The 26,694-nt window shown below is 42.4% G+C and overlaps 1 protein-coding gene across 3 annotated transcripts in view; it reads left to right on the top strand.

Moving 5' to 3' along the window:
- Positions 1-26,694, top strand: part of FRMPD1 (FERM and PDZ domain containing 1) — a 158,240-nt gene that overhangs the window by 73,793 nt on the left and 57,753 nt on the right. For 2 of the 3 annotated variants that reach the window (XM_075280413.1, XM_075280412.1), the window contains exons 2-3: positions 14,375-14,479; positions 24,847-25,004. In XM_075280413.1, coding sequence (XP_075136514.1) covers positions 14,379-14,479; positions 24,847-25,004 — 259 coding nt within the window. In that variant the 5' untranslated portion in view covers positions 14,375-14,378. The remainder of the gene's footprint in view (positions 1-14,374; positions 14,480-24,846; positions 25,005-26,694) is intronic. The other variant, XM_075280414.1, reaches the window with a different exon arrangement.

Here is a 26,694-nt window from a genome sequence, read left to right as displayed (position 1 = left end):
AAGTCATTATCTCAGAAAATGAGAATATTATATAAGACCAACTGTAAAAAAATTATTTAACACAGAAATGTTGGCCAAATGAAAAGTCTGTCCTGTAAATGCCCTCAATACTTGGTGGGGGCTCCTTTTGCATGAATGATCAATGTGGCATGGAGAGATCAGTCTGTGGCACTGCAGAGGTGTTATGGAAGCCCAAGTTGTATGATAGCAGCCTTCAGCTTGTCTGCATTGTTGGGTCTGGGGTCTCTCATCTTCCTCTTGACACTACTCCATAGATTCTCTATGGGGTTAAGGTCAGGTGAGTTTGCTGGCCAATCAAGCCCAGTGATACTGGGGTTATTAAACCAGGTACTGGTACTTTTGGCAGGTGCCAAGTCCTGTTGGAAAATGAAAATTCCATCTCCAAAAACCTTGTCGGAGGGGGGAAGCATGAAGTGCTCTGGAATTTCCTGGTAGACGGCTGCAATGAATTTGGTCTTGATAAAGCACATTCGACCTTCACCAGCAGATGACATGGCTCCCCAAACCATCACAGATTGTGGAAACTTCACACTAGACCTCCAGCAGCTTGGATTGTGTACAGCCTCTCCACTCTTCCTCCAGAATCTGGGACCTTGATTTCCAAATTAAATGCAACATTTAATTTAATCTGAAAACACCTTTGACCACTGAGCAACAATCCAGTTCTTTCTCTCCTTGTCCCAAGTAAGACGCTTCTTGTGTTGTCTTTTGGTCATGAGTGGCTTGACACATGGAATGCGACACTTGTAGCCCATGTCCTGGATACGTCTGTGTGTGGTGGCTATTGAAGCCCTGACTCCAGCAGTAATCCACTCCTTGTGAATCTCCTCCAAATTGTTAAATGTCCTTTTCTTAACAATCCTATCAATTCTGCGTTTATACCAATTGATTTTGCAACTTTTTCTACCACACTTTTTCCTTCCACTCAACTTTCCATTAATATGCTTTGATACATCACTCTGTGAACTGCCAGCTTCTTTAGCAATGACCTTTTGTGGCTTACCCTCCTTTTGGAGTGTGTTAGTGACTGCCATCTGGACATCTGTCAAGTCAGCAGTCTTCCCCATGATTGTGTCGCCTATTGAACCAGGCTAAGGGACCTTTTTATATGCTTAGGAAGCCTTTGCAGCTGTTTTGGGTTAATTATTCAAATTTTCTTAGATAATGAATTTTGGGGTTTCCTTGGCTGTAAGCCATAATCATCAACATTAACTGAAAGAAACACTTGAAAAAATTCACTTTGCAATGACTCAATATAATATGTGGGTTTCACTTTTTCAATTGAATTACTAAAAACCAAAAGATAACTTTTTGATGATATTGTACTTTATCGAGATGCACTTGTATATAGTTTGAGGGAGAAGACTGAATATAACTTGTCATTTATATCTCTTATTTTCTATAAGGAATAAGCAAATAAGACCTCATTGGTGAAAAAGAGGAACTTGCTCCTTGCGCCACCTTTTGGAAGGTAGATTCCTATGGATTAATGCATGTGCCTCGAATCAGTCTAATACAAGATACAGTCCTATGAAAAAGTTTGGGCACCCCTATTAATCTTAATCATTTTTAGTTCTAAATATTTTGGTGTTTATAACAGCCATTTCAGTTTGATATATCTAATAACTGATGGACACAGTAATATTTCAGGATTGAAATGAGGTTTATTGTACTAACAGAAAATGTGCAATATGCATTAAACCAAAATTTGACCGGTGCAAAAGTATGGGCACCTCAACAGAAAAGTGACATTAATATTTAGTAGATCCTCCTTTTGCAAAGATAACAGCCTCTAGCCGCTTCCTGTAGCTTTTAATCAGTTCCTGGATCCTGGATAAAGGTATTTTGGACAAACAATTCAAGTTCAGTTAAGTTAGATGGTCGCCGAGCATGGACAGCCCGCTTCAAATCATCCCACAGATGTTCAATGATATTCAGGTCTGGGGACTGGGATGGCCATTCCAGAACATTGTCATTGTTCCTCTGCATGAATGCCTGAGGATTTGGAGCGGTGTTTTGGATCATTGTCTTGCTGAAATATCCATCCCCAGCGTAACTTCAACTTCGTCACTGATTCTTGAACATTATTCTCAAGAATCTGCTGATACTGAGTGGAATCCATGCGACTCTCAACTTTAACAAGATTCCCGATGCCGGCATTGGCCACACAGCCCCAAAGCATGATGGAACCTCCACCAAATTTTACAGTGGGTAGCATGTGTTTTTCTTGAAATGCTGTTTCTTTTTGGACGCCATGCATAACGCCTTTTTTTATAACCAAACAACTCAATTTTTGTTTCCAAAATGAAGCTGCCTTGTCCAAATGTGCTTTTTCATACCTCAGGCAACTCTATTTGTGGCGTACGTGCAGAAACGGCTTCTTTCTCATCACTCTCCCATACAGCTTCTATTTGTGCAAAGTGCGCTGTATAGTTGACCGATGCACAGTGACACCATCTGCAGCAAGATGATGCTGCAGCTCTTTGGAGGTGGTCTGTGGATTGTCCTTGACTGTTCTCACCATTCTTCTTCTCTGCCTTTCTGATATTTTTCTTGGCCTGCCACTTCTGGGCTTAACAAGAACTGTCCCTGTGGTCTTCCATTTCCTTACTATGTTCCTCACAGTGGAAACTGACAGGTTAAATCTCTGAGACAACTTTTTGTATCCTTCCCCTGAACAACTATGTTGAACAATCTTTGTTTTCAGATCATTTGAGAGTTGTTTTGAGTAGCCCATGATGCCACTCTTCAGAGGAGATTCAAATAGGAGATCAACTTGCAATTGGCCACCTTAAATACCTTTTCTTATGATTGGATACATCTGGCTATGAAGTTCAAAGCTCACTGAGGTTACAAAACCAATTTTGTGCTTCAGTAAGTCAGTAAAAAGTAGTTAGGGGAATTCAAATCAATAAAATGATAAGGGTGCCCATACTTTTGCACCGGTCAAATTTTGGTTTAATGCATATTGCACATTTTCTGTTAGTACAATAAACCTCATTTCAATCCTGAAATATTACTGTGTCCATCAGTTATTAGATATATCAAACTGAAATGGCTGTTGCAAACACCAAAATATTTAGAACAAAAAATGATTAAGATTAATAGGGGTGCCCAAACTTTTTCATAGGACTGTATATCCGGCTTACTGTATATCAATGCTGTCAAGGATTCATACACCCTATTCATGTGTGCCTGCGTATGACCATAAAAGGGGGACTCCACTTCCACATTCCCTTTAAACTCACCTAACACACAGGAGTGAAACAGCCTTCTACAATTGCACATCCACACCAATATCTGCCACAAACCCGACACATGAAGGCAGTCAACACACCAATACTGTATATTTAAGAAAAATGTACTCTCTTTTGGAATTGCGGGGACATTTAGAGCCAAAGACAATATTATTGAATTTTAGATTAAATATGCACAAAACAAAAAAGATGTAATTAAAAAGACAAATATGCAAACAATATAAAATATAAAAGGAATAAAAAGGAACAGACCTTTTTGTAAGCCTGGCTGGAAGCACAGAAGGAAATAGATGGGTAGATGTACAAGTGATTTATCTCAGCTTCATCAGAGATGGGAGAACCTCTCATGATTCATTTAGTTTCAAGTACATGTTAAGTAAGATTTGTTTTGGGTCGAACAAGTTCAGTACAAACCATAACTTAAATTCAGGCTAATACGAATCTATCTATCCAATTTCTTGCTCTCTAAGGGTTCATTCAGACGAAGTAAACGCGCGCTCATTTTGGCAAAATACACGTGTAAAGAATACACGTGTAAAAATAAGACTCCCATTGACTTCAATTAAATTTTTTTACACGTGTATTCTTTACACGTGTATTTTGCCAAAATGAGTGCGCGTTTACTCCGTGTGAATGGACCCTTAGGCAAACACAGTAGTTATGTCAAAGTAAAAGTGCCATGTATGACTATGGAAAAATGGATGGTAAGCAGTGGATACAAACTCAGAGTTTAACCATACACTGTGCTATCACTTGTTTTTATACATTTTAACATCAATGACCATGCCTGTGGTTTTTAGACACAGATGGCGATTATATTGCAATGAACAATGGTTTTATAGAAAAATTAGCCAGTTTTTATGACTTGTAAGTGCTACAGACTTGTTGTTGTTATTTTTGAGACAAATTTTTAGCTGTGAGCCTAGTCATAAACTAGCACCTGACCTGGTTGCATTTTTGGACTGTTGCCACTGCCGCTCAAAATATTAACCCAATAGGCCATGAAAGTCATGTATTGCGTACAACTTTCCTCAGACTGACATATCCATTGAAAGGCCCACATATTCAACACATGGTAATATAAAGCAGGGACAGCATTCCTAAAGAAATAATGGTGGCTAGGTATCCTCCATCAGGGTTGAACGCATGCCATCAGTTGGTGAAACGCAGTGAAATTCACTAACTGGTACATCAGTGACTGCATCTCCAGCAGCTTGACCTGGTGCAAATTAGCTTGTAGAACCGCTGGATGACTGGGCACATATTGCTGTTTCCCGGACACACACCCCTTACAGATGACTGATGTTGATGTGGGAGAGAAGGAGGAGGAATAGGAGAAACAGTTGGTGATGATCATGTTAATGATGACCATGTGTTAGGTATAGATATGGCCTGCCTACAAGGAAGATCACGAGGAGAAGGAGGAGGATGGTCTTGCTCACTTTCCCTGCCAGAGCCACTGCCAAGTTCATTTTGCCAAATAAGATTGTGATGTCTTCATTTGAGTATGTAGAGAAGTAGTTCTTACTTTTCTTCCTACACGGCCAGAGCTAAGTGTGTACTTGCAGTCACTGATTGCAGGTATTAGGGCTCGGTATCTCTGCTGTATAGTAGCTCTTGAGTGGCCACCATATTTAAAAATGCGACATCTGCCGTAAAAGTATGACAATGTCGGGAAGTGTTTAAATGTAATAAAACATTAAGCAAAACTAAATAATATTCAGTGTGGTTATACTGACCTACAAATTATAGTTGGTAAAGATGTATGCTGCACTTTGGATAGAGGTAAGGTGCTTTGGTGAGGTCCATGCCCGAATTTGAAAAAAAAAAAAAAAATCAGCACACCTCTTGAATACTTAAACAGTGAATTAGCTTAGTTGAAGTGATCCATACTATGGAGGTAATAGTCATGTTTTGGCCTGTTGGGCCTTTCTCAGACTGTGTACAATATAATCAAACAACATATTATTAACCCCTTCCCGACATGCGCCGTAATAGTACGGCGCGTGTCGGGTCTGTAACTATGGCGACCGCCCGGGAGCCGGGCGGCCGTCATAGCCGCCGGGTGTCTACTGCTTTAAGCTGCTGTCAAAGGCGCCGGAGGCGCCATCTTCCCGGCGGCGTGTGGGCGCCGCCATTTTGGCAGGGATCACCGGCTCCTGGAGCATGCTCCAGGGCCGACCCCCCGTTGCCATGAAAGCCGGGAGCCTTGTTAAGGGCTCCCAGCCAGTCTGCAAATTCTCTCTTTTGCAGGCTGGTGTATACAGCCTGCAAAAGAGATGATGATTTTTTGCAATGCATTGCAATGCATTAGCATTGTAATGCATTGCATTAGTGATCAGACCCCCTGGGGTTCAGCACCCCTAGGGGGTCTAATAAATGCAAAAAAAAAATAAAAAAAAAAAGTAAAAAAAAAATATAAAAAAATATAAAAAGTATTAAAAGTTCAAATCACCCCCCTTTCCCTAGAACAAATATAAAAGTAGTTAAAAACTGTGAAACATATACATTTTAGGTATCCCCGCGTCCGAAATCGCCCGCTCTACAAATCTATAAAAATATTTTTCCTGTTCGGTAAACGCCGTAGCAGGAAAAATAGTCAAAAATGCCAAACCGCCGTTTTTTCACTGTTTTAATTCTGATAAAAATTTGAATAAAAAGTGATCAAAGCAATAACATTTCCCGAAAATGGTAGAACTACAAAGTACACCCGACCCCGCAAAAAAAGACGCCCTATGCATCCTCGTACACCTATGTATAAAAAAGTTACGGCCGTCGGAATATGGCGACTTTTAGAAAAAAAAAATTTTAACACCGTTTTGGAATTTTTTTTAGGGGTCAAAATGTAAATAAAACCATATAAATTTGGTATCCCTGGAACCATACCGAAACACAGAATACAGGGGACATGTCATTTTGGCTGCACAGTGAACGCCGTAAAACCAAAGCCCGTAAGAAAGTCGCAGAAATGCATTTTTTCTTCAAATCCACCCCATTCTGAATTTTTTTCCTGCTTCCCAGTACATTATATAGAATAATTAATGGTGGCATCATGAAGAAAAAATTGTCCCGCAAAAATTAAGACCTCATATGACTCTGGGAGCGGAGAAATAAAAAAGTTATGGGGTTTAGAAGGAGGGGAGTCAAAAACGAAAAACGAAAATCAAAAAATGCCATCGGCGGGAAGGGGTTAATGCATGATTACAATGTCAGCAATATGACGTGGATTGTAGGTAATCTCAAATGCATTTTTTTTAGGATGTGGCTATTTATAGGTACCGTACCTATAAACAACTGGCTACTTATAGGTACCGTACCTATGAACTATTGGCTATTTTTAGGTCGTACCTATGAACTATTGGCTATTTTTAGGTGTCGTCCGTACCTTTAAACTACTGGCTATCTACAGGTAGTACCGTGCCTATAAACTTAAATGAACGGCAGATGTATCATATTTATCCCAGTAAATTTTCACTTTATTAAGACATTTATGTTACAATGAATATGGCTAGTCTTCCTCGCATTGCGGACATCCATCCACTCTATAACAATCTTCATGTAGTGTGGAGCAACAAGAACACCAAGTTGTCAATTTTTTAGACTTTTTCCCCACTTCCTCGCATTGCGGACATCCATCCACTCTATAACAATCTTAACAACTATAACAACTAGCTATTTTTAGGTACCGTCCATACCTTTAAACTACTGGCTATCTATAGGTAGTACCATGCCTATAAACTTAAGACATTTATGTTACAATGAATATGGCTAGTCTTCCTTGCATTGCGGACATCCATCCACTCTATAACAATCTTCATGTAGTGTGGAACTACAAGAAAACCAAGTTGTCAATTTTTTAGACTTTTTCCCCAAATCAAAGTGGCAAATCAGACATTTCTCCATTTCCTTGCACACACACAGCTCTGCACTACTGCCAACAATCTCTCCAGCTACTCCTCCTGTCACACACACAGCTTTTCTCTACTGCACTACTTCCAACCATCCCTCCAGCTACTCCTCCTGTCACACACACAGCTCTGCGCTACTGCCAACCATCCCTCCAGCTACTCCTCCTGTCACACACACAGCTCTGCGCTACTGCCAACCATCCCTCCAGCTACTCCTCCTGTCACACACACAGCTCTGCGCTACAGCCAACCATCCCTCCAGCTACTCCTCCTGTCACACACACAGCTCTGCTCTACTGCCAACCATCCCTCCAGCTACTCCTCCTGTCACACACACAGCTCTGCGCTACTGCCAACCATCCCTCCAGCTACTCCTCCTGTCACACACACAGCTCTGCTCTACTGCCAACCATCCCTCCAGCTACTCCTCCTGTCACACACACAGCTCTGCGCTACTGCCAACCATCCATCCAGCTACTCCTCCTGTCACACACACAGCTCTGCTCTACTGCCAACCATCCCTCCAGCTACTCCTCCTGTCACACACACAGCTCTGCACTACTGCCAACCATCCCTCCAGCTACTCCTCCTGTCACACACACAGCTCTGCTCTACTGCCAACCATCCCTCCAGCTACTCCTCCTGTCACACACACAGCTCTGCGCTACTGCCAACCATCCCTCCAGCTACTCCTCCTGTCACACACACAGCTCTGCTCTACTGCCAACCATCCCTCCAGCTACTCCTCCTGTCACACACACAGCTCTGCGCTACTGCCAACCATCCATCCAGCTACTCCTCCTGTCACACACACAGCTCTGCGCTGTCACACACACAGCTCTGCGCTACTGACAACCATCCCTCCAGCTACTCCTCCTACACTGGCCAATCAACGCTGGTCAATGCATTCCTATGGGAAAAAGTCAGCTCGCGCATATCGCAAGCTGACAGAGATCCCAACAAGATAGAGCCCCAAAGAGCTAGGTGAGTGACATTCCCCCCTAAATAAAGGTAATCCCTAGTTAACCCTGCCTGTAGATCTATCCCTGTCTCACAGTCACATAGTTCACAGTCTCAAATTAACCGAATGTTAAATCCACCATTCGTCTAAATTGGAGGTCACCTGATTTCGGCAGCCAATGTACTGCCTCCATTGTCGCAGTTCCTGTCCCACCTCCCCTGAGCTGTTATTGGTGCAAAAAACGCGCCAGGGAAGGTGGGAGGGGATACAAATTTTTACTGTGTTTGCGGCCTTGTATTCGATTGTAATCGAATACCTCGAACGGCCTGATATTCGATCGAATCTGTATTCGACCGAACGGTGGTCACTCATCTTTAGTAACTATAAATAGCCAGTTGTTTATAGGTACAGTACCTATAAATAGCCACATCCTTTTTTTTAATATAAAATATATACACACACTATTGACTCCACTTTCCTGTTGGCTACCTGCACAAGGTTATAATGTACTGGGTGTAATAATAAAAACTGTGGGATGGTGGCTGTGGCCTACCAGGCAACAGAAGGTAGTCTGTGTGCCGATGCTCTTCATGCAGGATCCCCTGCTGGTAAAGGTTCAGCATGTGGGAGTTTTATCTCACTATAAGCGCTGTTCTGATTTGTGCTCGACTACATAGTCTGCCCACTTCCGCTTCAGTAAGATGTGGAAATGTGACACAAATGTTGCTTGAATAACACTTGGTAATCTTTCTTTATCTGAAGAGTGTGTCGTTTTTTGACATTTTTGTCAAAATAGGAACCTTTTACACCCAGCTTTGGTGGCTTGCACAGCCCCACGCTACAATCACTGCTTCACGCTCCAAGCAGGGGATTTTGTCTTAGGGAGATAGATGTGAGCTGTGATATTCAGTGGCATTTGAAAGTTTGTGAACCCTTCAGAATTGTCTATACCTCTGCATATATGGTGGGTTTCTTCTTATGAACTGCTTTCTTCAGTTCCTTTCACAACATTTGTATTGGATTAAGGTCAGGGCTTGGCCATTTCAAAACTTTAACTTTACTCTTTTTTAACCATTCTTTTGCTGGACGACTTCTATGTTTAGGGTCAATATCTCGCTACATGACCCACATGCTCTTAAGATTCGATTTATGGATATTTTCCTTTAGTAATTGCTGGTATAACACAGAAGCTATTGTTCTATCAGTGATGGCAAACCATCCTAGCTGAGATACAACAAAAACAGGCCCATACTATGATATTACCACCACCATGTTATTCAGATGGTATGAGGTTTTTATGTTAGATTGCAGTGTTTTCCTTTCTCCAAATACAGTATAACTTTCCTCACCAAAAAGTTTTGTTTTGGCCTTTTATGTCCTCAATCCATTGTTCCAATAGCCTTCTGGCTTGTACAGTTGGTCTTCAGCAAACTTCAGATGGGCAGCATGGTCCTTTTTGAAGATCAGAGGCCTTCTCCTCAGACTTCCATATATTGCTATTCTTTAGCAACATCCGGACCACCTGTTGATCTTATATGTCTGAATAGTCCACTCTTAACATTGCAAGGACAGAAGGAAAATTATTTTTTTTTTAGTAGAAAAAAAACAAGAAAAATTTTAAAAATAGACATGCTTGCTCTCCTTTTTGTTCACAATTTCTCAGATATTAAAATACATAAATAGCATGAAAAATAAAACCCTCTTTATCACCGAATAAATATAATAAATAAAAATTATTTAAATAAAAATGGTAAAAAAAAAAGGGTTGACCTCCTTAACTCTTGGAAGAGCTGGCAAATCTCCCAGGCCCAGTGGAATGACCCTGCACCCGTCGGACTAGCAATCATTTTATATGTGACATGGGCACTTTATGTTCTGGTCACACCTGAAACAAATGTGTGACTAGCACACTTTATATCCTCATCACAAGAAAGGGGGTGCGGCGATGTCCAGATAGTATGAGATATACTGTAAGCAAGATGAGGGAATAATCCAGCACACCCCCTCACACTCCTACAGCAATACATAACAATAGATAACATAGTACCTACTTCCTTTAGCTGCCTATGGGTAAGTTAAGTTCACACAGGGATTTTTGCACCAGATTTTGACGCAGATACCTCTTCAGAATCCGGTCCAAAAAATGGCTAGCCGCGACTGGATGACAGTGCAATGCACCAGCATTCAGTTGCAGCATTCCACTCTGGATTAGACCCAAATGAATGGGCCTAATCAGGAGGGGGGTGCCGCGCTGTGGAGGCCATGGCGGATTCAGCCGCAGAATCCGCGGCAAGAATGGTCATGTCTAGAGATGAGCGAGTACTATTCGAAACGGCTGTTTCAAATCACACGCTCCCATAAGAATGAATGGACGCAGCGTCCAGCCGCTTAACCCTATGCGCGCCAGCCACTCCCATTCATTCCTACGAGAGTGTGCTATTTGAAACTGCCGTTTTGAATAGTACTCGCTCATCTCTAGTCAAGTCGCTTCTTTTTTTCCGTTACTAGGTAGCAGAAAAAAGAAGCGAGCGGCTGCCATTGAAGTCAATGGGAGCTGGTTTTGACAACGGATTTTGAGGCAGATTCTGTGTTCAAATCTGCTGCCAAAAAACTCTATGTGAACTTACCCTAAAGATTTCTACTAGAATTATTATTATTATTATTATTATTATTATTGTTTATTTATATAGCACCATTAATTCCATGGTGTTTTACATTTGGGGATTACATACAGTACACAAAATATACAGGCAGATATAAAACTAAGAGTGACCAACTGGCACGGTGGGGTAGAGGGCCCTGCCCGCGAGGGCTTACAATCTGTGAGGAGAAGGGGGGTAGAGACAGAAGGAGAGGGTGAGACTGTACAGATGGCAGTGCGGTGATAGTGTTATTGGAGGTTGTAGGCCTTCCTGAATAGGTGAGTCTTCAGGGCCTTCTTGAAGCCTGTGATTGTGGGGGTCAGTCTTATGTGTCTTGGTAAGGAGTTCCAGAGTATGGAGGATGCACGGGAGAGATCTTGGAGAAGGTTGTGTGAGGAACAGATGAGAGCAGAGCAGAGTAGGAGGTCATTGGAGGATCTGAGGTTATGTGTGGGCAGGTAGCAGGAGATTAGGTCAGAGATATATGGAGGGGACAGGTTGTGGATCGCTTTGTATGTTAATGTTAGTAGCTTGAACTCAATTCGCTGGGCTATGGGTAGCCAGTGGAGGGACTGGCAGAGGGGAGCAGCCGATGAAGATCGGGGGGAGAGGTGAATTAAGCGAGCAGCGCAGTTTAAGGTGGACTGGAGGGGGGCGAGGGTGTTAGCTGGGAGTCCATGGAGAAGGGTGTTGCAATAATCTAGGCGGGAGATTATGAGGGCCTGGATGAGCATCTTAGTCTTTCAGGGGTGAGGAAGGAGCAGATTCGGTGGATGTTCTTGAGTTGAAGGTGGCAGGAAGTATTGAGGGTTTAAACGTGTGACTTGAAGGATAGGTTGGGGTCCAGTGTTACTCCAAGGCATCGGGCCTGTGGGACAGGGGTAAGTGTGGTTTCGTTGACTTTGATAGATGGGTCAGGTGGAGGGGCCATACAGGGTGGGGCGAAGATGATGGACTCCATTTTCTCCATATTGAGTTTGAGAAAGCGGGAGGGAAGGAGGCTACAGCCATTAAACAATCTGGAATTCTGGCCAGCAGAGAGGTAATGTCAGGTCCAGAGATGTATATTTGGGTGTCATCAGCATAGCAATGGTACTGGAAACCATGAGATTCTATGAGTTGGCCCAGGCCAAGGGTGTAGATGGAGAACAGGAGGGGTCCTAGGACAGTGTGCGAGTGGGAGACGCTGAATGTGCGGTCGGTGAGGTATGAGGAGATCCAGGAATGGGCCAGGTCTGAGATACCAAGGGATGAGAGAATTTCTAACAGGAGGGAGTGGTCAACTGTGTCAAAGGCAGAGGAGAGGTCAAGGAGGAGGAGGACAGAGTAATGGCACTTGGCCTTGGTGGTTAGCAGGTCATTACTGACTTTTGTTAGGGGAGTTTCAATGGAGTGACAGGGTCTGAAGCCTGACTGTAGTCTGTCAAAGAGCAGGTTGGATGAGAGATAGGAGGAGAGCTCTGAGTGGACGTGCTGCTCAAGCAGTTTTGAGGCTATGGGAGAAGTGAGATGGGACGATAGTTGGCAGGAGAGGACGGGTCGAGGGACGGTTTCTTAAGTATAGGTGTGACTGTGGCGTGTTTGAAGGCTGAGGGGAAGGATCCATTGGCTAGGGATAGATTGAAGAGATGGGTTAGGGCTGGAGTAATGACTTCAGTGAGTTTGGGGATGAGATGTGACTGGATCGGATCAAATGCGCAGGAGGTGAGGTGGGATTTAGAGATTAGGGAAGAGAGTTTTTTTGTCAGTGATGGAGGAGAAACAGGTCAGGGATGAGGAGCAGCAAGTGGTTGGGTAGAGGGGTTGTCGGGGGAGTAGGGTGAGACTGTCTCTGATGGTGTCGATTTTAGTTTTGAAGTAAGGGGCAAAGTTGTCAGCTGGGATAAGTGATTGTATTGGTGTGGTTGCTACTGGAGTAGTTGGGGTAAAGTAGAAGTAATCACCCAGGTGGTGGAGAACATGTTGCTCGAGCAATGACATAGGATCCTAGCATCTAGTCATCCCTTCATCATACTATATGAGGAATGATTGATATGTCCCAAGATTATTTTCATTGTAATTTTTGGGTGTTTTTTTCTCAAATAATTTCAGTGTAGTAACAAAAATGCCTGTAGCAAAGAATCACTTATGATGATTCGGCCTTGTCGTGTATGGAATAGAAGCAGTTGTCTTTATCACATAATGTACTCTGTAGTGTTTATACCAATACATTTTACTAATAAATGCCCCATCAGCTCATGAGTTCATATCAATTTAATAACAGGGTTATGGATTTGTTTTTCCACACAAAAACGAGACAGACAGCCTTCAGTCTAGTCAAAGCAAAACATATAACATCTGCAAAACATATGTATCATTATCTTCAACATTAATTATAGTCCTGCTCCCAAACCACTATTATTGACATGGAAGAACACCATATAATGCTGAGAAAGATGTAATGAAGTACAATGTAGTGTTTAATGCAAAAACTCAGCCTTGAGCATTAAATTATTTGCAGGCTGTGACATTTAGACAATAATGTGTAGTGACAATTGTTACGACATCTCTTACTGCTGATATTTATTAAAGCCCAAATATAAAACAATAAATTAAAGCTCATGGTTTCTGCTAAAGCTCTTTTTGCATAAATAGCAATTTTACTAATTAAAGGGGTTTCCTACAAACCTAACTATATTTATATGTGGAGACAAATAAAAATTATTTTTTTGCAAATATAAGTAATTAAAAATGTAGCAATTTTAAGCTGAGTACATACACTGCAGAAAGAAATGCTGCATTTTACAGTCCCAGCAAACTGACTGAGATTTTATTTAATCTCATCCCCACATTCACTTTGTGTAAAACAATGCTGAGGAACACATAGTTAGAATCTTAACATATTGGGTTTGTATAATACATGTTAATACATATCAATACTAAAATCTAATCAATAAAAATTAAAGCTAGAAATAGTACTAATAGCCACTGGACTGGATTAGTAGGAGAGTATTGAAATATGAGTGACATTAAAAGCTGTATCATTGACTGTTAGTATCCTGGTTACTCTAGTAGTTTAGAAGCTTTAGTAACTGCTTACCTCTGAAAAATCAGTTCAACTAATTGCAGTTGATAAAGGCTTAGACAGTGTCTCTTATCTCTCTATGTTAACAGAAAGATAATTTTAAGTTAACTGCAAGTCTATTGTCAGTCCTCAGAGCATGTATAATATATTTTTCTCTCCAAACTTGTGTAATAAAATATATACTTACTGTGCATATTGTTTGATCTACATTATTATATTTTTTATAGTAATCAAAATAAAAAAATCTCTCATGGTAAAGCCACAGTCTATGTTTACTGAAGTTCTTCATAGTGTCCTGCCCATCAAACAGTCAAAGCCTGCCCAGCAGCTTGTTAGGGGAGTACAGGAAGCAAGAAGAAGAGACAGCAGGCAAACTGAAAAACCCAAGATTTTAAAACCTCTTTAGCTCTCTAACTGTTAAATATTGGAACTTAAAGTACAGACTATAGGTCCTTAGTCCTGTTAATAAACATGTTCATAATACTCCAGCTTACTCATTCATTTATTTAAACCCTCTTTAGGTAAATGGAGGACTCAGAATCTCATCCCTTCCAGACACGCAAAGGACGTAGAATAGAGCAGATGGTAGTAAGATGGCTACGTCGGTCACGAGACAGTTCATCTCGGTAAGTTTAGTTCAATTGATGTGCTCTGCATTTTGGTATAAGATATTCCTACCACCACAGATGTATGGCATTTCTTTATATGTTTTTTTTCAGCAACCAGCATGTACAGTTTGTAAAGGGGATGTCTTACTGATTATATGTTTTAATTTTATAACAAGGGGTCAGAATGACTTAAAAGCAAAAGAAAGTCATAGCTCACTCATTTCCTGATGTTCCTATTCTGGTGCTCAACAGTCTCCACTTCCTGGTAGCTCTGGACATGGAAATCTGACCACACAGTGGTTGGCTGAGAAGTCACATTGCCACACCAAGAAAAGGCAGGATCTAGAGCAGGAGACCTGAGGACTTGGAACATGGGTGGAGGGTGGATTGGTGAGGTGGGAACACCTTTTTCATTTTTTTTTTAAGCCATTGTAACCATTTTTATAAAAAAAATATTACTGGCCAAATAACCTCTCTAGGTCTATGAATCAATGGTCAGTTAATAAAATCAGAGTCTTTTAAAACTTATTAAACTGAGCTTGTTCAGAATTTACTAAGCTTTGCAAAAGGGTAACATTCAAATGACATATTCAGTTCAAATGAACTTCCATATGTACATGTGAAAAAATTACATCTGAGCCTGTGATCACCAAAATCCCTTTGACACAGCTCAAAGATGTCTGTTAGTAGAAGACTTACACAATAGCAAAAAGTTAATCAAATCAATGCAGTTGGCTCAGAAGGTTATGGTAGATTGTCAGTAACAGAAATCTTTAAGCAGTGCCTAAGACAATGAATACAGTACTTGGCTATCTTCATCAATCCCACAGACTTGGAATGGAATGGCAGTGTATGATCTAATCCGGGGTAGGGAACCTTCGGCACTCCAGCTGTTGTAAAACTACAACTCCCAGCATGAATACTTCTCTGCTGTTCTTGGAAGTCCCATGAAAGTGAATGGAGCATGTTGGGAGTTGTAATTTCATAGCAGTTGGAGTGCCGAAGATTGCTGACCCCTGTTCTATTCAAACTCCTCGTGACTGCACAACTGAGAAGCTTAGGACTCTATTCTAATGATCATGAGAATCCAGTGGTGAGGTCCCCAACAACAGACATTTGTCACTTATCCTGTTGAGATGTGATAATTAATTATAAGTTTGTGAGAATACCCCTTTAACAACTTAAACCTCTACAACATAACTCGGAATTGACAGGGCGATCGCTTAGTGCTTAGATAAGTTTTTAATCAAATATTTTGGGAGGCCAAAAAGAAAAATAATAGCGATTCATACATTCCAATTTTTTTCCTGCTGCGGAATTCACCATATGGGATAAATAATTTTATATTTAAATAGTCCTGGAATTTGGTGATGCAGGGATGCCTAACATGTTCATTTTGTGGATTTATTTTTATATTTATCTAGGGAAAGGGGTTTTTTACAGTCTTTATTTTTTCATAGCAAAAATATTTGTAAAATTTTTTTAAATATAAGTTTTACAACTTTTTAAAGCCCCCTTCCCAAGGACTTAAATCTATGATCATTATATCATTATACCATAAACTGCAATACTGGTGTAAAATTACTATACTGTTATTAAAGTGGATGTTTCATGTCCTCTGACATCAGTGGTATTATATTCCACTAGAAAGTTGACAGTACACTGAATTCAGCTCACTGGTAGCTTTGCTGGTATGCACCCTGGTGTCAGAGATATTGGTAACATTAGTTTTGGCACCCATATCCTTCCACTGTCAGAAGCGCGGGCCTTATAGCCTAGCATTCTCTTCTATAGTCTTGTTGTGTCAGGGGAGCCTTTCCTCACAGCAGAGTGATGCGGTGCCAAAACTAACAGCATCCATATCTTTTGCACTGGGGTGCATACCGGCAAAGATACTATAACCCTCTAGTGGAATATAATACCGTTGATGTCAGAGAACTTGGAAGGTTTTCTTTAAGATCTACCACAGGCAAGGTTCATTAGCAATATTAATAAGGCAGGGCTTGAAGCTTTCAGAAGCCTTCTCTCTGCCATAACAACCAAATGGCTTCTACCATCTTGCCGCACAGGAGCTGTTGGAGCACTACGAGAATTGGGAAAGTGAAACTGACCCCTTAGTTGCCGCATCTGAGTGGTTAAGTGCCCATGATCAGAGTCTCTGATTGCCGTTATTGCTGCCTAGCCCTACTGTATGGTGCCTGATAGGTATTTAAACAAGGAGCCTGAGTGGGCACCATATTTAAATACCTGTTCACAGTAATGTTATTAAGGAATATGTCAAGAAGGGGCTCCAGAAGGAATGATCTTTTGCTATGCTAGCATGAGAAGGAAGGCTGGGGAGTCTCCTCCAGGAAACAGGAAGGGGGACTGTTGAGAAAGGGAGAGAGTCAGTGAGCTAGAGAAGGAGAAGTGAGGCAACATGGAACATATAAGAAAGAAACTTAAGGAAGTTAGGGATGTAAACAAATGCAGAGGATGTCAGGATCTCACCGAGAACCTGATAAATCACTGAAAACACTGCTAAAAGGTATTTGGTTGCACTTATTAACCCATTAATAGCACTAACATACCTTATTTTGAAAAAAATTCATAATCATATTTTATACACCATGGAACATAGAACACATCAGCAGTTAAAAATTAGAAATTCCTCCATTTTATTTGAAACATTAATTTATTAAAGGGGCTCTATCAGCAAAATCATGCTGATAGAGCCCCACATATGCGTGAATAGCCTTTAAAAAGGCTATTCAGGCACCATAAAAGTTATATTAAACTACCCCCCCTCCGTTTTAAAATAAAACCCTAAAACAGAATGTGATAAACTTACCGAACGTGCACGGTGGGTGGGCATTCAGGGTCCGCCGTCTTCTTCATCCACGCCTCCTCTTCCTGCGATGTCCTCGGGTCCCGTCTTCCTCCGGCGCGCGCGAACTGACATTGCTTAAAAAAAATGGCCTGGGTGCATGTGCAGTAGCATGCTGCTTCTACTATGGCTACTGCGCATGCTCCCAGGCCATTTTTTTTAAGCAATGTCAGTTTGTGAACGCCGGAGGAAGACGGGACCCGAGGACATCGCAGGAAGAGGAGGCGTGGATGAAGAAGACGGCGGACCCTGAATGCCCGCCCACCGTGCACGTTCAGTAAGTTTATCACATTCTGTTTTAGGGTTTTATTTTAAAACTGGGGTGTAGCTTAACCCCTTCCCGCCGATGGCATTTTTTGAATTTCGTTTTTCATTTTTGACTCCCCTCCTTCTAAACCCCATAACTTTTTTATTTCTCCGCTCCCAGAGCCATATGAGGTCTTAATTTTTGCGGGACAAATTTTTCTTCATGATGCCACCATTAATTATTCTATATAATGTACTGGGAAGCAGGAAAAAAATTCAGAATGGGGTGGATTTGAAGAAAAAATGCATTTCTGCGACTTTCTTACGGGCTTTGGTTTTACGGAGTTCACTGTGCAGCCAAAATGACATGTCCCCTATATTCTGTGTTTCGGTACGGTTCCAGGGATACCAAATTTATATGGTTTTATTTACATTTTGACCCCTAAAAAAAATTCCAAGACTGTGTTAAAAAATTTTTTTTCTAAAAGTTGCCATATTCCGACGGCCGTAACTTTTTTATACCTAAGTGTACGGGGATGCATAGGGCGTCTTTTTTTGCGGGGTCGGGTGTACTTTTTAGTTCTACCATTTTCGGGAAATGTTATTGCTTTGATCACTTTTTATTCAAATTCTTATCAGAATCAAAACAGTGAAAAAACGGCGGTTTGGCACTTTCGACTATTTTTCCCGCTACGGCGTTTACCGAACAGGAAAAATATTTTTATAGATTTGTAGAGCGGGCGATTTGGGACGTGGGGATAGCTAACATGTATATGTTTCACAGTTTTTAACTTTTTTTATATGTGTTCTAGGGAAAGGGGGGTGATTTGAACTTTTAATACTTTTTATATTTTTTTATATTTTTTTTTACTTTTTTTTAAAATTTTTTTTTGCATTTATTAGACCCCATAGGGGTATTGAACCCCAGGGGGTCTGATCAATAATGCAATGCATTACAATGCTAATGCATTGCAATGCATTGCAAAAAATCATCCTTTCTTTTGCAGGCTGCATAGACCAGCCTGCAAAAGAGAGGATTTGCAGACAAGCCTGGGAGCCTAATACAGGCTCCCGGCTGTCATGGCAACGGGACGTCAGCCCTGGAGCATGGTCCAGGAGCCGGCGATCCCGGGCAAGATGGCGGCGCCCATGCGCCACCGAGAAAATGGCGCCTCCGGCGCCTTTGACAGCGGAGCCGGAGGGGTTAATGCCTCCGATCAGTCCGGGGACCGATCGGAGGCATGAGAGCCGGTTGTCTACTGCTTAAAGCAGTAGACACCCGGCAGCTATGGCGGCCACCCGGCTCCCAGGCGGTCGCCATAGTTACAGACCCGACATGCGCCGTACTATTACGGCGCATGTCGGGAAGGGGTTAATATAACTTTTGCGATGTCTGAATAGCCTTTTTAAAGGCTATTCACGCATACGTGGGGCTCTATCAGCATGATTTTGCTGATAGAGCCCCTTTAATGGCCATAACACAGCTCAAAAATGTAGGGACAGGGTCAGGTCTACCATTGTGTAGCATCCCCTAGTCTTTTTCCAACAGTCTGCAAATATCTGCATTGCAATTCTGGATTACACTACAAACTGATGGACAATAATTTCTGAAATCATTTGATATGTCCGCACCCGTTCAAAATTCTGCGCCATGCTCTAACCGCATTGTACATCACAGGAGGTGTGTCTGGCTATGATTCCATGCTCAAGGTTGTTCTTCTATTCTCTGAACACTATTTTATCCCCTCACCTCTGTAATTGATTTTCCACCACACCTATCTCCTTCACCTTAGTTTCCCTCTGCTCCTCTAATGGGTAAGGCTAAGGCCTTACCTGTGTGATTTACAGCCTATCTACCAATCAAGCCTGGGGCGGGTTCTGAACTTTCTATACTCAGGTCATCAGCTCACTCGTGTTTGCTGGCTATTGTGACTCTGTCCATGCTAAGCGATTCTCTTGCTATTGTATTGTATTTACTGACTTCTGACCTTTGGCTTTCCTTGTTATTACTCTTTTGGATTTTGATTTGGTATTGTTTGTCTCTCTGGGTTGATGTTAGGGAATAGCCAGATGATAATTCCCCAGAAGCTGCTGGTGAACCCTGGAGGGAGGGGCACAAGGGACAGTGAGCCCTAAACTGAAGCCCCCCGCTTTCCCTTCCTATTGCCAGACCCTATCCTAGGTGATAGGCGACAACCACGAGGACAATCCCTCCCTGAATACGTGAAACACAAAACGCAGACAAGACGTACAACAACAAAGGGAGGTCAGGTAGCCAGGGTTCGGTAACAAGAGAGCGATGCAGTGCCAAATCGGAGTCAAGAGAATAGTCAGTAGGAAAGCCAGAGGTCAAGGATAAGCATACAAGTAAATAACAGCAAGCGATACCAGAAAGCAAGGGCAATAACCGGCACCAGTGTGACTGTGAGCCAAGACTAAATAGGGAAGGAAGAACCCGCCCAGAACCTGACAGGAAGAAAAGCTGTCAATCACAGGCAAGACAGATTAACCACTTAATGAACAGAGGCAACCTTGGCAGAAGACGGGTGTGGTGCAAATCCAATTAAGGACTAGAGCCGTGTTCACACAGTGCAACTAAAAACCTTAAGCAGATTGTCAAACTGCCCACGCCTCCGGCGCCGCAGCATGCGAGCAGAGGGTGGCGCAGAGGCCCGAACAGGCAGAGATGTTACAGTACCCCCCCTTTTATGAGGGGCCACCGGACCCTCACCAGACAAACCAGTTCTAGAGGGATTCTGAGTTTTCCCTGCCTTGTATTTTGGTTCTGCTTGAACCACAGATGCTTGAGAACCAGGCAAACATTTTTTATTCACCTGGCGCTTCTGATACCACCAGGTTTTAATACCAGAGGAGCGTTCCCAACTTTTAGTAGCTGAGACCTTCTCCTCACTGACACAATCAACAGAATGTAAAGCAATACAGTGGGATGAGCACTGACCTCCCCACTTTATCAACTCCTTTTTACCCCAATCCAAAATAGGGTTATGGAGCTTCAGCCAGGGGAACCCCAAAATAACATCAGCAGAGAGATTCTCCATAACAAAAAGGCTTATGACCTCTGAATGTGAAGAACCCACTTGCAAAGAGATCAAGGGGGTTTTAAAACTGACTTTACCCCTGGCCAGTGGAGTAGAATCCGCTCCAGCAACAGACATAGTTGTGTCAAGTGGCAAAAGCTCAGCTACCAGGCCTGTCAATCCCTCCAACTTTGCTGCAAGGCACTGGATAGGATCCATGCTTATCTGTAGGGAAGCAATGGATGTAGGTTTTAGGCCGGTTATTCTGTTAAGGAATAGCCAGATGATAATTCCCCAGAAGCTGCTGGTGAACCCTGGAGGGAGGGGCACAAGGGACAGTGAGCCCTAAACTGAAGCCCCCCGCTTTCCCTTCCTATTGCCAGACCCTATCCTAGGTGATAGGCGACAACCACGAGGACAATCCCTCCCTGAATACGTGAAACACAAAACGCAGACAAGACGTACAACAACAAAGGGAGGTCAGGTAGCCAGGGTTCGGTAACAAGAGAGCGATGCAGTGCCAAATCGGAGTCAAGAGAATAGTCAGTAGGAAAGCCAGAGGTCAAGGATAAGCATACAAGTAAATAACAGCAAGCGATACCAGAAAGCAAGGGCAATAACCGGCACCAGTGTGACTGTGAGCCAAGACTAAATAGGGAAGGAAGAACCCGCCCAGAACCTGACAGGAAGAAAAGCTGTCAATCACAGGCAAGACAGATTAACCACTTAATGAACAGAGGCAACCTTGGCAGAAGACGGGTGTGGTGCAAATCCAATTAAGGACTAGAGCCGTGTTCACACAGTGCAACTAAAAACCTTAAGCAGATTGTCAAACTGCCCACGCCTCCGGCGCCGCAGCATGCGAGCAGAGGCCCGAACAGGCAGAGATGTTACAGTTGATCTCGGCTTGCTGACTCTGCTTCTGTGTTGTTTTGTCTTGTCCTGTTCTGTGTAACAATTATCCAGAGAAGGGACTTTCACCCAGCTGTCCGATTACCGCCTAGGTGTTATGGTTCTGTGTATATAAATAAAATAATTTTTAAACAACAGAACCTCTGGGGCTGCAAAGGCACTGCAGCGAGGTCCACAGGCCCTATGGGCGGCTGTATGTCTGTATGCAACAGTAGGGCGGAACAGCACAGTGTGAACTGGGAGTAACACACGTTCACCAGTTAATCTCACTGAGTGAATGACAGTGCAGCTCCCAATGTAAACAGGCAAAAACAAACAAAAGACAGCTGCCCAGGGTTAACACTCACCCCAGGTCAGCGACAAACATAATCCCCTGCAGTAGCTAGGGGTGCTCCTGCACACAGCTAGGAGTGGGCAAACACCTAGGTCCTTGCAGTAGCTAGGAGAGCTCCTGCACACAGCTAGGAACTTCCAAAGATTTTAGACAGGGCAAGCACGGCTATCTGGGAAACCAAACCTGCTGCAGCTCCACAGGCAGGAACAATGTCTATTGCTCCAGGCCTTGGTGTAGAGCTGTCAGTACATTCAGGATTTACAGGTCTAACTAATAGCACCCTATACTGCAACCTGCCTGAACAATAGAGACTCTCCCTGGGACTACTGTCATCAGGACTAGAAATTTCAGATAAAGTGTGAGCGCCGGGCGGGCGTCGACTCACTCTTTTTAAATGGAAGTCCCCGCCCAATAGGGGCGGTGGCCATGACCTCACCGCTCATGCTCAGTCGGGGAGAACTGGCACTTAGGCTGTGAGCGGCTCCAAAAGGTCCGAGCATGTTCAGTTGGGGAGAAATGGCACTTAGACTCCAGTCGCCTCACTGCATGAGGCCGAGGGCAAGAGTCGGATTGACCTGCAGGTGGCGCTGTGCGCCATGATGGAACCCTGCGAGACCCGATCCTAACACTAGGGTAGTTGAGGCAAGTAGACAGGGACAGTGCCTGGGTCAAGTTTAAAACTCACTTCTCTGATTACTTATTAAAAGTTGTTTATAACTGAAGGTAGACTAGTGAGTCTCATCCTTTTCAAGCTAAGTGCAACCTAGTGAGAAAAAATCCTAACCAAGTACTGCCAAACTAGCGATCTCTTAAATAAGGCCTTGTTTGGAGCCTATGTTAATTATATAAAGGTCCCCTCAGTGCCCCTACATGTAGTATAATGGTCCAGTTAGTTCCACTACATGTAGTATAATGCCCCTTGTCAATGACATCACACTCCGCAGAATGTACACATCAGTGCCTTCATACTCAGTATAACAGCCCCGTCAGTACCCCCATATATTATGGGCCTCACACTTCAGTACTCCATATGTAATATAATGGCCTCGACAGTGTCCCCACATGTAATATAATGGCCTCCACATGTAAAATGATGACCCCCACAATGCCCCCTCATACAGTATAAGAAATGACCCTCAAATACAAAAGTCCCCATAGTCATTGAAGGGGCAAATGGTAAGCTGCATTCATTACTTACTACCTGGGCAGATTAAAGGTACCATGGGCCTGAAGCTGTTAAGAAAGCGTCCCACAATCCATGCCTGTAACAGATGAATGTACCATAGCAGCTTCCAGACAGTATAACATACCATATTGTCCCTCTACACAGCATAATGTTCCATATTGTCCCTACACATGGTATAATGTCCCAAAGCTGCCCTCCATGCATTATAATGTCCTATAGTAGCCCCCAACAGTATAATGTCCAATAGTGCTCCTAAACAGTATAATAGTGGACCATAGTGGTCCTCCATACATTATAATGTACCATAGTGGCCCTCCATACAGTATAATATCTCATAGTGGCCCTCCACACACTGTAACGTTACATAATGGCCCCCATAAAGTATAATGACCCATAGTGGCCCCTACATACAGTATAATGTTCCATAGTGGCTGTCTATACCAGGGGTCCTCAAACTGCGGCCCGCGGGCCACATGCGGCCCACCAAGCACTTCTGTCTGGCCCTGCCAACAACGCCGGCAGGCGTGCATTTATAATGAAGCTCCTGGGGAGCTCGGGCCAGGCCATGGAGCACACTTCACTTTACCTATTGGAGGGCACCGCTCCCGATGTCTGTGCGACCTGCTCTGCCTCCGGCCCACTGTTTAAAAAGTTTGAGGACCCCTGGTCTACACAGTATAATGTCACAAGTGACCCCCTACATTAATAAAATTAATCCAACATAAATAGGAAACCTGCATCTTCTTGTGTTCAGATGAATCTGAAATTTTGCGGTTTTGTCACCCACAAACTACAATACTACACTTTGGGGTCTCTTAGACTAAGATTAGTGAAGGCCCAAGGTAGATGAAATAAACATAACAAACATTGTTACTCACCTTCTCTGAGCTCCAGCCCTGCTCCCCGTTCTCTTCCGCCCTCTAGAGATGACATATGCCCTCATAGCACCATTATTCTATGACGAGGCCCAATCACAGGCCTTGGTGGTCACATAGATCATGTGGCGTAATGACACTATGATGCCTGGAATCAATGACACTATGCTTCTTTACGCCACATGACTTCAATTGGACCTCAGCGAACCCTGACATCATCTTTCGAGGCACAAAGAGCACGAGGAGCCCAAAGGAGTAACACTGTTTGTTATGTTTATTCACCTCCCATGGACCTCCGCTAATCATACTCTGAGGCTCTGAAGAGACCTCATAGTATAATAATGTTTGTTGGTTGGGAACCCCACAAACTACCATTAGGGTCAGGGGGCTCTCGCCACGACACATACCCTTGGGAGTAGATGGACATAACCACAGCACCTTGAGAACCACTGCTTTAGACTCTGCTACACCTACTAAGACATCTTTTTTTATTCTACTGTGTCTAGTCAGAAAATATCACTGTAGAATAAGTCAATACATCAATCAATAGATGTCACCAGTACTCCTCCCCATAGATTTCTATGTTGGATCCAGATAAGGGTTCAATTAGATATGAGTGGCATGAAGGGAAAGAGGAGGAAACAGCCTGATAAGTGGAGAATGACCATGTTCATCAAAGTATTTTAATTATTATTATTTTCTTTTATACAGATAGTGAGCCCCAGATAGGGATCACAATGTACAATTTATTTTTTTCCCTATCAGTATGTCTTTGTAGAATGGGAGGAAATCCACACAAACACGGGGAGAACATACAAAGATGGTTAAATTGTGTAACAGATAAGATGGCTAATGTCTATTCAAAACTGAGCTGCTCTATTGTTATTAATGTAATCATATCATTTTGTTCTTATCTTGTTTTGTAAAGGGGAAGATCCTCAACTGGGGACAACCCATGCATTGGTCCAAATCAATATGCATGTTCATTAAAGATCACATTAGATATAAGAAAAGACCCACACCTTGGCAGCTATGGCTTTGACATATCTCCCAACCTCCCTCTTATGGTCACAGCTGTTACTGCAGGTAGGTGGACATTAACCAGAAAGCATACAGCGGAGTATGTGAATCAATACTTTCATGGCATACGAAGAAGAACCTTATGATATTTCACTTTTCATTCTGCTTTTGTTTTGTCTGTATTTATATTTACTTAGGTTTATCAATAAGGAGGTCATATATGAATCATAAATAAGAGCAGCATCCAAAGTTTGGTCATTTTTTTACATATAGTGATATTGCCACTTTTTTTGTTTTGATTCTTTTGTGGGTTATTCTTGCTTCTGTGAACGCAATTTCTGTTGTCACATTTGCAAAAAGTTGTTACATCAGAAGTCAAATACAAATATCTTGTAAATAAAACAAACATCATTATTAAAAACTTTATTTCTCAAACTCAACTTAATTAATATATGGCCAAATATAGGCGGGGGGTTGGGGGGTTGGGGTTGTCTATGACTGGAGAAACTTAGGTAGCTTGGAAGAAAATACATAATATTTATAGTGTTTGTTATAGAAGGTCTTGGAGGAACCTGTATTTTGATATATCTACATTTGCTAGCTTTGTGGAATTTTTTTGCTGTAGCAGCATATGTGAGTAAACCTCAGACAGTTTGGTTAGTTGAAGTGTGTGCTATAGCTAAATCTAAATTGAAGGAGAACCCCGAGGCCTTCATAAAGAAGGATATAGAGTTTGGACAGAGCATTTAAAATAACATTAACTGGACATCAGTCATTCTACTGTTTGGGATTTCATCTACAAGTGGTGAAGATTTAACACATTGCATCAAATTTAGCCTAAGAACAGAATATAATATTCTGCAGCTATTTATATCAATGTACATGAGTATAACATTAGAAGGAAGCTGCATTATACAGAGGAGTGCTTGAAAAAATGTATACCATCTGTCAAAAGATCGAAAGAATTATTTAAAAAATGGAATGCATTGTTTATTCTTGAATGGCCAAGACAATGCTTAGGTGTAAAGGCCATTGATGTGCTGTAGGGGGCTTAAAATTTGTGTCTTTTTGTGTGCTTGTTATTCAGTCTAGAAACAGCACTTCAAAGAGCCAAACATATACCGTATATTATGTAGGCTCTGTTGACAAGATCCAGGTGTCCTATATGACAACGCACATCTCTATAATTATTTAGCTCACAAAATAGCCTAATATAAATAGGGGAAAATATGTCTCTGTAACTGGCCAGGTGTGACATTTATTTCTGACCCAGAACTGAATACACAGACCCCTCTATAGTAATTACCTTTCAGCGGCTATTATGCATCACTCCAAGGGTAGACTATATAGTTCACCCACCTGTCTAAACTCTCTGTCTCTATTGAATGATGTCAGAATTGAGAAATAGGCAAATATGACAGCTAATGCAAGCCTTAAAGTTAGAGCCACCCTTAGTTTTGCTGATCAGTACAGAGAAGGGCGCAGATCACATCACTCCTCTGCTGCCAGTATATCAGATGCCTAAAGAATCTATTACCTCAATGTGTTTCTATAATTTAATATCATCAGGAGATAGTTGAAGAATGAATAGTACAGCAAAAAAAATGTAGAAATGTATAATGCAGTAAAGACTACACTTCCACCAGAGTCCTGAGAATGGACTCCGGTACTTCTGAGTGCTGGCGCGGCTGACGCTATGGCTCAGTGTTATACAGGGCCGTTGGGACTGCACACATGAAACAGGTCTTGCCCCACT

This window comes from Leptodactylus fuscus, chromosome 1, assembly GCF_031893055.1.
Source record: "Leptodactylus fuscus isolate aLepFus1 chromosome 1, aLepFus1.hap2, whole genome shotgun sequence".
Lineage (NCBI taxonomy): Eukaryota > Metazoa > Chordata > Amphibia > Anura > Leptodactylidae > Leptodactylus > Leptodactylus fuscus.
The sequence above is the reverse complement of the archived record's forward strand: the minus strand, read 5'-3'. Positions and strand labels throughout refer to the sequence as shown.